A 14,898-nucleotide genomic window follows, 5' to 3' on the forward strand; every position below is an offset into this window, starting at 1 on the left:
AGGCTCCTCAAAAAACTAAAAATAGAACTACCTTATGACCCAGCAATTGCACTACTAGGTATTTATCCAAGGGATACAGGGGTGCTGTTTCGAAGGGACACATGCACCCCCATGTTTATAGCAACACTACAGACAATAGCCAAAGTATGGAAAGAGCCCAAATGTCCACTGATGGATGAATGGATAAAGAAGATGTGGTATATATATATACAATGGAGTATTACTCAGCAATCAAAAAGAATGAAATCTTGCCATCTGCAACTACGTGGATGGAACTGGAGGGTATTATACTAAGGGAAATTAGAGAAAGACAAATATCATATGACTTCACTCATATGAGAACTTTAAGAGACACAACAAATGAACATAAGGGAAGGGAAACAAAAATAATATAAAAACAGGGAGGGGGACAAAACATAAGAGACTCATAAATATGGAGAACAAACAGAGGGTTACAGGAGGAGGTGTGGGAGGGCGGATGGGCTAAATGGGTAAGGGGCACCAAGGAATCTACTCCTGAAATCATTGTTGCACTATATGCTAACTAATTTGGATGTAAATTAAAAATAAATAAAGTTAAAACTTAAAAATAAACAAACGAACAAACATTTAAAAAAACTGAAAAATACAAAAAGGTTCAGGGTGCCTGGTAGCTGTTGGTTAAGCTTCCAACTCAGGTCATGATCTCATGGTTTGTAAATCCGAGCCCCATGTCAGGCTCTGTGCTGACAGTGTGGAGCCTGCTTTGGATTCTCTCTCTCCTTCTCTCTCTACCCCTCCCCTGCTTGCTCTCTCTCAAAAATAAATAAATAAACTTAAAAAAAAAAAAAAGGCTCTGGTCCTGGTCTCATGGTCTCACAATCAATGAGACTGACCCCCACATCAGGCTCCACACCCAGTGTGGAGAGCTTAGGATTCTCTCTCTTCCTCTGCCCCTCCTTTGCTCAGGCATGCTCTCTCTCAGGAAAAAAAAAAAAAAATTAAAAAAATTACTAGGTGAGACCTTACTTAAATTTAAATCTCAGGCTTTACTGTCAAGCTATATAATCAGGACACAGTGATTTTGTAGCAGAGACAAATCAACCACAGGTACAAAGTAGAAGCCCAGAAACAGACCTTAGCTTAAATGGACCTTTGATGAATGATAAAGGTGAGGATACAGAGAAGTCCTTCCAGTAAACTGTGCTGGCACAACTGGATATCCACATGGAAAAAAAAGAAACTCACATGACACACAAAAATCACTTTCAAATGGTCTAGAGAAAGAAGTATGAATGGCAAAATAATAAAGCAGTGAAGGCAATACAGAGTATCTTCATGACCTCAGGAAATGAAAAGATCCCTTAAAACACGACAGAAAAGATATATAAAAAAGACTGATCATTTTTACTAAGTTTAAAACACTGTAATTCATCAAAAGATACCAGAGTGAAAAAAGTGAGCCACAAAGAGGGAGAAGATACAGATGCCTCAAAATAGGTCCTAAACAGCAACAGGAATTAGGAAATATAAATATAAAGCACAGTGAGCTATGACTACACCCCCACCACAAAGCACAGTGTTGGTGAGATGTGGGGTAACAAATCCAAACATGGTCAGTGAGAGCACAAACTAGTACAACCAATTTACAAAGCCATTACCTCGCAAAATGGAAGATTCTCTTATCTTTTGACCAGCAACCTGTTCCCAATTATATACCTAAAATAATGGTTATCAGAGTGTGACCCCTGGACCAACAGCATCAACCGAGAACTTACTTGAAATACAAATTGAGCATGACTCCAGACCTACTGAATCAGAAACTGATGGTAGAATCTGGCAATCCTGTTTACCAAGCCCACCATGGCATTTTGATGCAGGCTCAAACTTGAGAACCACTGTGTGCTAAACTATGCATATGAGAGTGTTCATCACGTTCAAAAACTGGAAACAGCCCAAATGCCCATCAACAGAATGGATAAATTGTGGAATATTCTTATAATGTGGTATTATAGAACAAGAAAAATGAGCAAGCTACAACTATAGACAATAACATGAAGGAATCTTGAAACCTTGAGAGAGGTACCTGGGTGGGTGGCTCAGTCGATTAAGGGTGTGACTCAATTTCAGCTCAGGTCATGGTTTCATGGTTTGTGAGTTCAAGCCCAACACTGGGCTCTGCACTGTCAGGGCAGAGCCTGCTTGGGATTCTCCCTCTGCCCCTCCCCTGCTCCCCTTACTCTCTCTCTCTCAAAATAAATAAATCAACATTAAAAAAAAATCTTGAGAGAAAAAATTCGAGACACAAAAGAATACATACAATTTCATTTATATAAAGGCAGAGGCCAAACTAAACTATATTATTTGGTAATGCAACTTAACTGGTAAAAATGTAAACAAATTTGAGAAAATGATTACTATTAAGGTAGAACAGTGGTTTACTCTAGGAAAGAAGGAGTGGGTGTGATTAGGAAAGGATATGTAAAAAAAAAAAAAAATCACTACTTATGTTTTTTTAAAAAAAAAAAAAAAGGAAAGGATACGTAAAAGTGACTTCTGAGGTATTGACAATATGCTATTTCTTTACCCGGGGTGGGGGATGATGATTACATGTTTATTTCAAAATTATATAATTAACAGCACACTTTATGCACCTTTCTGCACCTGTGGTATATCTAACAGTTTAATTTTTTTTTTTTAAGCAAACATATTCCCTTCTCAAGGTCCCACATCTAAAGCAGTACAGTAATTAGCGAAACTAAACAAGAGTTAGAGGTCACAGAACTTCATTTTAAGCCATGGTTAACTTGCTTCAGAGGATGAAATAAGGCAGGCCTGCAGAGTACTCTACAGATTATACAGTAAACACAGTCAGGGTGCTGGATCCCTTTTCTGTGGGATCAGGAAGGGCAGACCTCAGCAGCTATGCTGGAACTCTTGTGACCCTCCTCCAAGTCCCAGTGGATTAGGACAGAAGAAGAAACCTGAGTCACACCGGACCAACCAGATTCATTCTCCCAGGACTGAATTTTAAGCTGAGATACAGACTGAACAGGCTTTGGAGGCTGAAGTACCAATAAGGACCACTCAGAGGAAGGGTCCAAACCATTGCTGAATAGGTTTCTTCCATTATACCCTGGCTTCTACCTTGCCCCCAAGGCCTAATAGATTCTATAAAAAATTTCTACAGGTTAGTTAGCAACATCGGCTACAAGCAGTAAAAACCCAGTTCAAATTAGCTTAAGGAAAAAAGAGTATAACCGTAACAACCCTTCAACAAAATTGACAAGCTAGGGAAAAAAAGAGAGAGAGAGAAGATATAGGTCACTAAAAGTAGGAATAAAAGAGAGGGCATTACCACTGACTTCTCATAAATTAAAAGAATTATAAAGGAGGAGACCCTGGGCGGCTCAGCTTGGTTAGTAAACCGCAGTCTTTCTCGTAAATTCCTTCCTTTCGTCAAGGTTAGCCAGAGCTGATTCTGCTACCTGGAATCAAAAGAACCTTAATATAGGCTATAAGCAACCATGGTAAGAAGTAGGAGAAAGATACAACAGCCAGTGAGCCTTGATGTTAGAACTTCTAACCTCAGGATTCCCCAAACACCAAAAAAGGAATGTTAAGAGAAATCAAAACTCCTGGGGAAAGGGAAGGCCCAGAGCACCATCCAGCATCCAGACCACAGCTGCTCCGTCTTGCACCACAAACAGCAATTCCCAGCCCTTCTTCCCTGGCACTCACACCAGTGTCCCCACAACATATGAGATGTTCAAGACGAAGCATAAGGTGGCTGTACTCAGGGTGCCCCAGAGCTCAGGTCCTGTGGCAACTACTGTGATTCACATCAAGACATAGGTGCCCGTCCACATTGTCTGGTCCCTGTTCAACACAATCTTCATGAACTTGTGCTGCCTGGCCTTCATGGCATTCACCTACTTCATGAAGTCTAAGTACCGAAAGATGGCGGGTGATGCTGGGGCCCAGGTCTACACCTCCACCACCAAGTGCCTGAACATCTGGGTCCTGGGCTTGGGCCTCCTTCTGACCATTACAATACATTATTACTTTCGCCACTGGCTCACTGACAATTTTCGAAGCAATTTCAGAGATCATAAAACATTACAGAAGCTATTAGCAGCTGCCAATAGCCTGAGGCTCTCACTCCTTCCACAGCATTTTATATACATGTCAGTCTACAATTGAATTCAATAAAGCACTTGTGTGTGGGGGGGAGGGGTGGATAACTTCCACGGGAAAATCGTCATTCTTGCTCAAAATAAAAATTTTAATGACAGATATTTTCACACACTCAAAATGGTTTTGAACTGTAACATAAAGTATGAAATGTGCATTATACTCTACATTCTAGATGAGAAACCTAAAACAACAAAAAAATCCTTACCTGAAGTTCCTTTCTCACCATTCATGATTTAGGAAAAAAAAACTACTTATTTATTATTTATTATTTTTATAGACAAAATGTTTACAGGTTTTTATACGGGCCATAATTTCAGTTATCTTTTTTTTTTTTTTTTTTTTTTGTCAAGTCCTATTACTCACCTAGAGTCCACCTTCCTCTGCATTCTCTGCTTAATTCCTTTTGTATGGAAATTTGACCAGCGGCTTGATATATGCTTCTTAGTGAGCAGATTCTTCATGAATCAAAAAAGTCTTTTATCTTCCCCTTTTAAGAAAAAGAAGGAAAAGGAGAGTAAATTACCTGAAGCCTATTAGCAGCCACATTTCTGAACAGGTACATGCCAGCTTCTAAACTCCTGCCTTCCCTTAACTCAACAACAGATGAACATAGCAAGTCTGAATTTTTTTTACTTGCATTTTTGAAAAGTTATAAGAAAGGAAACTGGGAGGAGAGAAAATGACACCAAAAGGCTATAACTGGCAGCACCCCTGGATGGCTCAGCCAGTTAAGCATCCAACTCTTGATTTTGGCTCAGGTCATAATCTCATGGCTCCTGAGATCAAGCCCAGGGTAGAGCTCCATGCTGTCAGTGCAGAGCCTGCTTGGGATTCTCTCACCCTCCCTCTCTGCCCCTCCCCAACTCATGCTTGCTCTCTCTAAATAAACAAACATTAAAAAAAAAAAAAAAAAGGCTATAAGTGGCTCATTCTTCCTATCCAGGTGATGTTACAAGACCTCCAACTTCCCTTCATAAGAACACCAGCAGAAGACAAGATTTCTTATTTTTTGCCTAGACTAATTCTTTTGGTTGTTACGTATAAGAATCTCCAAGCCGGAAGGGCATCTAGGTGGCTCAGTTTGTTAAGTGTCCGACTTTGGCTCAGGTCATGATCTCGTGGTTCGTGAGTTTGAGCCCTATGTCAGGCTCTGTAATGACAGCTTAGAGCCGGGAGCCTACTTCAGATTCTGTGTCTCCCTCTCTCTCTGCCCCTCCCCTATTCACACTCTGTTTCTCTCTCTCAAAAATAAATAAACATTAAAAAAATTTTTTTAAGAATCTCCAGGCTGGGAATGCAAGCTGGTGCAGCCACTGTGGAAAACAGTATGGAGGTTCCTCAAAAAACTAAAAATAGAACTACCTTATGACCCAGCAATTGCACTACTAAGTATTTATCCAAGGGATACAGGGGTGCTGTTTTGAAGGAACACATGCACCCCCATGTTTATAGCAGCACTATCAAAAATAGCCAAAGTATGGAAAGAGCCCAAATGCCCATCGATGGATGAATGGATAAAGAAAATGTGGTATATATATATATATACAATGGAGTATCACTCAGCAATCAAAAAGAATGAAATCTTGCCATTTGCAACTAGGTGGATGGAACTGGAAGGTATTATGCTAAGTGAAATTAGTCAGTCAGAGAAAGACAAAAATCATATGACTTCACTCATGAGGACTTTAAGAGACACAACAGATGAATGTAAGGGAAGGGAAACAAAAATAATATAAAAACAGGGAGGGGGACAAAACATAAGAGACTCATAAATATGGAAAACAAACTGAGGGTTATGGGGGGGGTTGTGGGATGGCAGATGGGCTAAATGGGTGAGGGGCACCAAGGAATCTACTCCTGAAATCATTGTTGCACTATATGCTAACTAATTTGGATGTAAATTTAAAAAAATAATAAAAAATAAAACAAGTTAAAATAAAAAATAAATTTAAATAAATTAAAAAAAAAAAAGAATCTCCAGGCAGTTTTTGGTCAACAGTAAATTACTATATACAGTCCCCATTTTCAGTGGGTGATAATTTCTACTAGTTATATTCATTACAAACTAAATAACATGTTTTTATTTATTTCTTTTTTTCTTTAATGTTTATTTATAGGAGAGAGAGAGAGAGAGCAGAGGAGGGGCAGAGGGAAAAAGACGGAGGCAGAATGTGAAGCAGGCTCCAGGCTCTGAGCTGTCAGCACAGAGCCCGACATGGGGCTTGAACTCACAAACCACGAGATCATGACCTGAGTCTAAGTCAGCCGCTCAACCGACTGAGCCACCCAGGCACCCCTTATTTATTTCTTGATGCAAAGAATAGCCATGTTGTGGGTTGGATTGCGTCCTCCCCAAAGATATGCTAGAGTCCCAACCCCTAGTACCTATGAATGTGACCTGATTTGGAAATAGAATCTTTGCAGATGTAATTCAGATGAGATCACACTGGAATAAGGTGGGCCCTTAATCCAATATGATTGGCATCCTTATAAACAAAGATGAGAAACAGGGACAGATATACACAAAAGGAGAATGCCATGTGAATACAGACACACAGGGAGAACAGCATGTGATGATGAAAGCAGAGACTGGAATGATGTGTCCATAAGCCAAGGAACACCAAGGGCTGCTGGCAAGGAACACCAAGGGCTAAGAAAAGCACATGGAACAGACCCTCTTCCAGAGCCTTCAGAAAGAGGATGGCCTTATTGACATCTTGATTTCAGATTTCTGGCTTCCAGAACTAGGAGACAATACATTTCTGTTGTTTTTAAGCCACCCAGTGTATACCATTTTGTCACAGCAGCCTTTGGAAACTAATTCAAGTAGTAAGACAAAGGAGTAAGATTTAAGTACATGGTGGAGGAAAGCTAATAGGGCGGACTTGTCCTATGTCGAGTAATTGTGAGGCTTTCGTAAAAAGACATTCATTCTAAAAGAATAAAATCACCCTTATAATCAAGGTCATATATTTCAATGACAATCAGAAAAGGAATTAGCTAGAGAAGAGAGTTAATCTGTACAAAAAATAGTCCTTACTGACATCAAACATTTGTCCTCCTACTCTTTCTAGTATCACATTCCAAGTAACAAAGGTCACCATTAGCGACTATTTCTGTAAATTAAAGGATAATCAAATAGGGATTTTTGGCTAAATACTGTTATAATAAATGGGTCATTGCCTTGGGTATATGTCTTGTTATAATGATTCCATGGAATATTATCTGCGGCCAAAGATTCCCTTTTGTTATATACTCTGTGCCAACATTCCAACTACTTGTGACTATCTGCTTTCCCTACTAGAATATAAATCCCATGAAAACAGGAAAACAGAAACATATCTGACCTTCTTACCACTATATCTCCAATATCTAAAGCAATGTCTGGAACTTGACAGATGAGATATATAAATACCGGAAAGACCCAGACAGATCTCAGTAAGGGTATGTATGAATATGAACTTGCTCCTGAGTTGGAATACACATAATAACCAAATACAAAAGATAATCCAAGAAAAACAAGATTAGTAGGTGTGGACTCCCAGTTAAACCTATATATTGACATCCTAAGATGATAGTAAAGGATAAAAGGGTATAAACCCTAAGGTCCAAGAGATAGAAGAAGAGATCATAGAAAAGATTTCCACAAATCTTTGCAAGAAAAAGGAGGAAAATTAACTGGCCTAACATTTTGAGAAGTGAATATCTACAGTGTGGGATACAAAAGACAGCAGGCCCATAGAATCCCAGAAGAGCTGAGAACTAGAAGGAATAAGGAATGGCTCCCACAATCATAGCTATAGGCCACAAATGAGGGGACTGAATGAAAGTCTATATGGTGAGCATTTGGAGGCCCTGGTCTCCTCCCAACCCCTGCCAGACAGGGTATCCAACTCCTTCTCCACACTCTGCTTCCAGAATTCTGGCAGCTAGACTGGTACCTCCCAATCAGGGAGGAGATGGGAACATGGGAAGGAGTCAGGAGAGATGGGAGATGGGAAGAATTTTTGCAGAAGATGCTAAGAACGAACAGCCCTGAAGATTCTCATACCCGTGCCCACCTCCCTCAGTGAAAACGTAGGCTTGCCCTTAGAGAAAAGCTCACAAACCTACAAGTCCTGCTCAGACACTAGGAGCTTCCAAATCATTTCTCAGTTGCTGACACTTAAGTACGAATGGACAATTAAGAATCACAAGACATGTAGATGTGACCTCCAATAAGATGTGACCTCCAATTCCAAAAACAGGAATCTGAGGAAGTGCCACAACCTATGACGTATTCCTGCCAAGAACTTGAATCTAAATATCAACAAGCCTCACCTACAATGAAGTACCAACTCATAAAAAATGGAGGGAACAAGTAAAAATGATTCTGCAATCTGCAAAATCAATGATGTAGGAAACCGCAAGACTAACAACCAGTTCCTTCAATAAGTGAACAGCAAAGGAAAGAGAGGGAAACTTCTACATTAAAAGACACTAAAGGGGTGCCTCGCTGGCTCAGTCAGGGGAACATGTGACTCAATCTTGGATTGTGAGTTCAAGCCCCACGTTGGGTGTAGAGATTACTTTAAAAATTAGGGGCGCCTGGGTGGCGCAGTCGGTTAAGCGTCCGACTTCAGCCAGGTCACGATCTCGCGGTCCGTGAGTTCGAGCCCCGCATCAGGCTCTGGGCTAATGGCTCAGAGCCTGGAGCCTGTTTCCAATTCTGTGTCTCCCTCTCTCTCTGCCCCTCCCCCGTTCATGCTCTGTCTCTCTCTGTCCCAAAAATAAATAAACGTTGAAAAAAAATTTTTTTTTAATAAAAAAAAAAAAGACACTTAAGATGCATAGCAACCAAATGCAACATATGGACTTTGACTTTGGATCTTGATTTTCGACCTTGATTTTAACAATCTAACTACAAACCAACTGTCAGACAAAAAACATGAAACAGGGATGCCTGGCTGGCTCAGTTGGAAGAGTGTGTGATCCTTGATCCTGGGGTTGTGAGTCCAAGCCCGACGCTGGTGTAGAGATTACTAAAAATAAATAAATAAACTTTGGGGGCACCTGAGTGGGTCCACTGGTTAAGCATCCAACTCTTAATTCGGCTCAGGTCTTGAACTCAGGGTTATGAGTTCAAGCCCCACTTTGGGCTCCACACTGGGCAAGAAGCCTACTTTAAAAAAGAAAAAAGAAAAAAGAAAAATAAACTTAAAAAAACATGGAACAATCAGGGACATTTAAACTTTTTTTTTTTTTTTTGAGAGAGAGAGAGAACACATGAGCAGGGGAGGGGCAGAGACAGAGGGGAACAGAGGATTTGAAGCAGGCTCTGTGCTGACAGCTGAGAGCCTGATGCAGGGCCCGAACTCACTAACCATAAGATCATAGCCTGAACCAAAGTTAGAAGGTTAACTGACTGAGCCAACCAGGCACCCCTAAACTTTTTCTACACTAAAAAATATTTTAATAAGTTATTAAGGAATTACCATTAAGGTTTTTACTGTGATAGCAGTGTTGGTTGTTTTTTAAAACAGCACCTCATCTTTTACAGAATATACCAAAAAAATTACAGATAAGATAGGATAAATTTGAGCACTAAAATTGTTAAGGACAGTAATAAAACCCATAGAATAAAACGGCTATTCATGAGTCAGGGCTGAAAATAAACAAATGAAGAGACAGATACATGTGGGAGAAGGGAGCGCTCATCCATACACAGAATGTTCACTGAGAAATGTGGAAGAGGTAGGGTTGAAAAAACCCCATCTTGCAACCATCATGAAGGAAAAGACTTTTTAAAATGGGAGGGAAAGTAGTAAACGTGGATAAAGGTATATGGGGGGGGTTCTCTGTGATGGGTACATATTATAAGTGCTTGAAACATTTCATAACAAAATGTTTCTTAAAATTCTGGATGAAACAAAGACAATATGGGGAACACAAGAAAAAACCAACAACAACAAAAAGACAACTCTTATAGTTAATATCCTCAAAAACAAAGAGTACATACTATAGAATAATATAATCCATTGAATAAAATAAGGGTTTTTTTTTTGGGGGGGGGGGGGACAGAGAGAGACAGAGCATGAACGGGGGAGGGGCAGAGAGAGAGGGAGACACAGAATCGGAAACAGGCTCCAGGATCTGAGCCATCAGCCCAGAGCCTGACGCGGGGCTCGGACTCACGGACCGCGAGATTGTGACCTGGCTGAAGTCGGACGCTTAACCGACTGCGCCACCCAGGTGCCCCTAAAATAAGGGTTATTTAAAAGAAAACAAAAGAAGAACAAGAAACAGGAGAGCTAAAACATTAGAAGGTGGCTGATAACATTGAAGAAATGTCCCAGAAAGAGAAAGGGAGGGGGGAATGACAAAAGGAAAAAAAAAGTTAGAAAATCAGAGGCTCAATCCAGGGGATCAGATATGCAACTAGCAGGTATTCCAGAGAGAGATGAGAGTGAAAGAGGAAGAAATGATCAAAGAAATAAGAAGAAAGTCTCTCAAAATTGAAATAAATCCTCAGATGAGAGGTCCTGCACAGAGGCTAAATGTCAGAGTAGATCAAACACTTTTTCCCACGTGCAGGGAGAAAAAGCTTAGGCTACCCGGTTCTTGAGAAGTTACAGGAAAACTAGACATTGTCAAAATTAAAAACAGTTGTGTTTCAAAGGACACCATCAAGGAAGTGAAAACACCACTCACTGAATGGGAGAAAATATTTGCAAATCTGCTAAGAGACACATCTAGTTTATATTTTTAAAAATTCCTGCAACTCCATAAAAAAAAAACCCAATTTAAAAATGGACAAGGGATATGAATAGACATTTCTCCAAAGAAAATACATAAATGGCCAATAAGCACATCACAGATGTTCAACATTATTAGCCATCAGGAAAATGCAAATCAAATAAGATAACCATTAGGATGGCTGTAATCAAAAAGACAAAGATTAGGGCACCTGGCTGGCTCAGTTGGAGGGAGCAATGTGATCTCAGGGTCTTGAATTCAAGTCCCATGTTGGGTGTAGAGATTAAACTTCAAAATAAAAAGACAAAAAGATAATAAGTGTTGGTGAGGATGTAGAGAAAGTGAAACCCTCATACACTGATGGTGATAATATAAAAAGGTGCAAGCCACTTTGGAAAACTGGCAGTTCCTCTAAAAGATAAATACAGTTACTATTCGATCCAGCAGTTCCATTCCTATGTACATAGCCAAAAGAACTCAAAACAAACATCTATACAAAAACTTGCACATGAATGTTCACGGCGACATTAATAATAGCCAAAAAAGTGAAAACCCAAATGTCCATCAACTCATGGATGGGCAAACAAAATACGGTATAACCATACCATGAAATATTATGCAACCATAAAAAGAAACACAGTACTGTTACATGTTAAAATATGGTTGCATGCTAAAACATGCTAAGTGAAAGAAGCCAATTACAAAGACCTATAACATCATACAATTCCACTTATATGAAATGTCCAGAACAGATAAATCTATGAGTCATAAAGTAAATTCCTGGCTGTCTAGGGCCGGGAGGATTGAAGGGAAAAGGGAATTACTACGAGCAAATAAGGGTTTCTTTTTTGGATGGTGAAAATGTTCTAAAATTGAGTATGGTGAGATGGTTGCATAACAGTAGATTTAAAAAATACTGAACACTTTCAATTAGTGAATTGTATCATATGTGACTTACATCACAATAAAGCTGTTTAAGGAAGAAAAAGAGAAGGAGGAAGTAGAAGTAGCAGTTATTACAGGAAAAGGTATCCCAAAAACCAAGGAAGCAAATTAAGGGGGAAAAAACGGGAATACAGGCAAGAATGAATTCAATACAATATCAAAAAGAAGAAAATCCCAGGATAGATGTGAAAAGAAGTCTCCAGATTAGAACTGAGTACAGCAGGCGCAGAGCAACCAGTTCAGATTAGAGAAGAGGAGGATCTCCAAGAAAGAGAGGAAATTGACCATTTTTAGAGTAATTTTGCAGAAAATTACTGATAGGCATAAAAGAAATGCTGAATCACTCAGAAAAAAAAAATTAGTGATCTGTGTATGGAATACCAGGCAAATGAGAAAAGAAGATAATTATTAATTCTCAGAAAAAATAATGGGATGGACAAGAAAGAGTTGTAGTACTCTACTTGATTTAGCTATGAAATGTTATAGAACATTGATCATTAATTTAAAAAAAATTTTTTGCTAGGTTTATTTATTTATTGAGAGAGAGAAAGAGAGCGTGTGCGTGCACACCTGAGCGGGGGAGGGGCAGAGAGAGAGAGGGAGATAAAGAGAATCCCAAGCAGGCTCCTCACCATCAGTGCAGAGCCTGATGCGGGGCTCAAACTCACCAACCATGAGATCAGACCTGAGTCCAAAACCAAGAGTCAGATGCTTAACCAACTGAGCCACCCGGGAGCCCCGACCATTAATTTAACATTAAATTAACACATAACCACAATGGCGATACGATGGAAGGAAAACTGAGCTAAGCACTTATCTTCCACAAGAAGCAGTCAATACTTTATGTGTAAAACTAAAAAATCAGGAAATATCACCCATAACGATATTTACTTCCAACTTCTAGAAGAGCCAGAGAAAGAGCTAGCAGAATGGATATTATAACTGGGGAATAGGGTATTTTCTATTACAAACTTTTAATATTAGTTTTTAAAAATCACGTATATTTGCCCACTGCCGGCGGGTCTTCTCGAGGCGCGAGGCCTGAGGGCTCGGCCTCCTCGGTTGAGCGGCGAGAGCATGTCCTTCCGACGAAGTTAACTTCTTAAAGAAGTTTCTACAGTATTTTGTGGCTGCTAACAATGAGAAATGAGTGATCCTACGAAAGAAAAGAGACGAAAGGCCTATATTTATATCTTAAGCCCCAGAATAAGTTTCAACTACTTCTTCCAGGAAGGCTTCTCTGACATTAGAAGTCTCATACCTTCAACGCACTTAGTTAGGCGGGTACCACCAAATCTAAAACGAATAGACCAAAAACAAAACAAAACAAAACACCACTAATGAAGCGGGTACTCTGTGCCAAGTATAGATGGTACTAAGCATTTTTCATTAATTACCTGCTTTTTAACAACCACCTGAACGGGCGGTAGCCATTTCATTTTACCAACGAAGTATCTAATTGAGGTAACTAGCTAAGCTGTAGGGCTGGTACTCAGGTCCCTAACACCATCCGTTCAACATTGACTGCATCTACACAGAGGTTGACAGGAAACCTGACTAGCCTCTTATGAAATAAAAACGAAGCATTGGTCTCCCACTGCTGGAGAGGCTTCACTGTTTTTGCTCTGTTGGGCCCTTCGGGGATCAGACGGGGACCCGAGGTCTGTGCACAGAAGTCCCTGGCCCGGCCACGCAGCAGGGAACCGCGCAAGCTAAAGAGCCTTACCCGGACGCACGCACCCAAACCCGCCTTCAGCGCACCAGAATCGCGGGAGGATGCGGCGCCCCGGGGCCTGAGCAACAAGTCGCTGACCGGAAGCAGCCCCGGACCAGAAGGACGCGAGCTCCGCGCTGGGCGAGAAAGGCGGATTCCGCGAGTCCTACGCGCTCTCTTCACACCTCTTCCACACCCGAATCACAGTCAGTGGGTAGGCAGCACCGCTTGCACTTACTTCTAGGGAAGGAAGCGGAGGCTCAGAGAGGAGAGTAGGTTACTGGGCCCAACTCGGAGGGACATGCTCTCGCCGCCCAACCGAGGAGGCCGAGCCACTCACAAGCTGGGGACGATTCGATCCAGCCTCATACCTGGACAAGCCGAGCCCTCAGGCCTCGCGCCTCCAGAAGCCCCGGCGGGAGTGGGCAGACGTAGCTGGCGCTGCTCTAGCCCCCCCGCGGCCACCGCCTGCCTCGGCGCTTCCCGCGCCTCTGCTCTGGAGTCTTGCGCCGGCCCCGCCTCCGTCTCCATGGTGACGCGGCAAGCGTGTGAGACGCCCCATCTGGGACCCTGTAGTTCGCGCAGCCTCCTTCCGGTAGATGACACGCCTCCCTCTGGCAGTCGAGGGGCACCTGCAATGCCGAGCTGGTCCCAAGGTGTGGGGGGGAATGCATCGTTTGGGCAACCCCAAGGAGAGTTTTCGGCCTCCTGGCCCATTCGCTTCTTTCACAGCTCAGCTTCCTACAGCTACTTTTAGACAAGGGTAGGAGCTGTTTCGAAGCGGATCTCGGAGCTACGCCTCGTGCGGCAAGCACATGGTATGAGGTTCCCGTCTGGTGGCCCACGGTGACGAAGGTTCTCCTCCCCCCACCCCCCACCTTCAGGCTACCGCGTGAGCCTCTCTGGCTCTTGGTTCTCCACGGTGCGTTCCCAGGGAGTGCGAGCCAGCTCCCAAGGACTAGGGTGCGCACGCGTGGACCAGGGACGTAGTCAATCTGGAAGGGTGAGGGAGGGAGATGTCTTTCCGCAGCCCCCGAATTTAATTTATCCCCAGCTGGTATCTTCTCTTAACTCTTCCTTTAAAATTGTAATTAGCAATCACTAATTGTTAGTAAACAGTCAAATTTTTTTAAGTGAGTCTATTCCGATCTTTTAAAAATAGGGGTGAGAGAAAGTAGGTGGGGCATCTTTGTATGCTTTTCTCCTATGCTTTATAAAACATTTGAAAGCACATGAGATTTCTGGTGGAGAGAGCAAAGGCTAGCATTTTGTACTTAAATGCTTGGAAGATTATATATTACAAACATGAGGTAAAATAACTTGTTGAA

General features: G+C 41.5%; 1 protein-coding gene across 1 annotated transcript in view; it reads right to left on the minus strand.

The window, feature by feature from the left end:
- SFI1 (SFI1 centrin binding protein) overlaps window positions 1–14,336 on the minus strand; it is a 103,349-nt gene extending 89,013 nt beyond the window's left edge. Inside the window, exons 1-3 of the mRNA XM_015081480.3 lie at window positions 13,942–14,336; window positions 13,583–13,810; window positions 4,540–4,663 (exon numbers count right to left, since the gene is read on the minus strand). Of these exons, the coding sequence (XP_014936966.2) occupies window positions 4,540–4,637 (98 nt within the window). The 5' untranslated portion in view covers window positions 4,638–4,663; window positions 13,583–13,810; window positions 13,942–14,336. The remainder of the gene's footprint in view (window positions 1–4,539; window positions 4,664–13,582; window positions 13,811–13,941) is intronic.
- Window positions 14,337–14,898: the final 562 nt, after the last annotated feature.

The sequence above is a fragment of the Acinonyx jubatus genome, chromosome D3 (genome assembly GCF_027475565.1).
Source record: "Acinonyx jubatus isolate Ajub_Pintada_27869175 chromosome D3, VMU_Ajub_asm_v1.0, whole genome shotgun sequence".
NCBI classification, from domain to species: Eukaryota; Metazoa; Chordata; class Mammalia; order Carnivora; family Felidae; genus Acinonyx; species Acinonyx jubatus.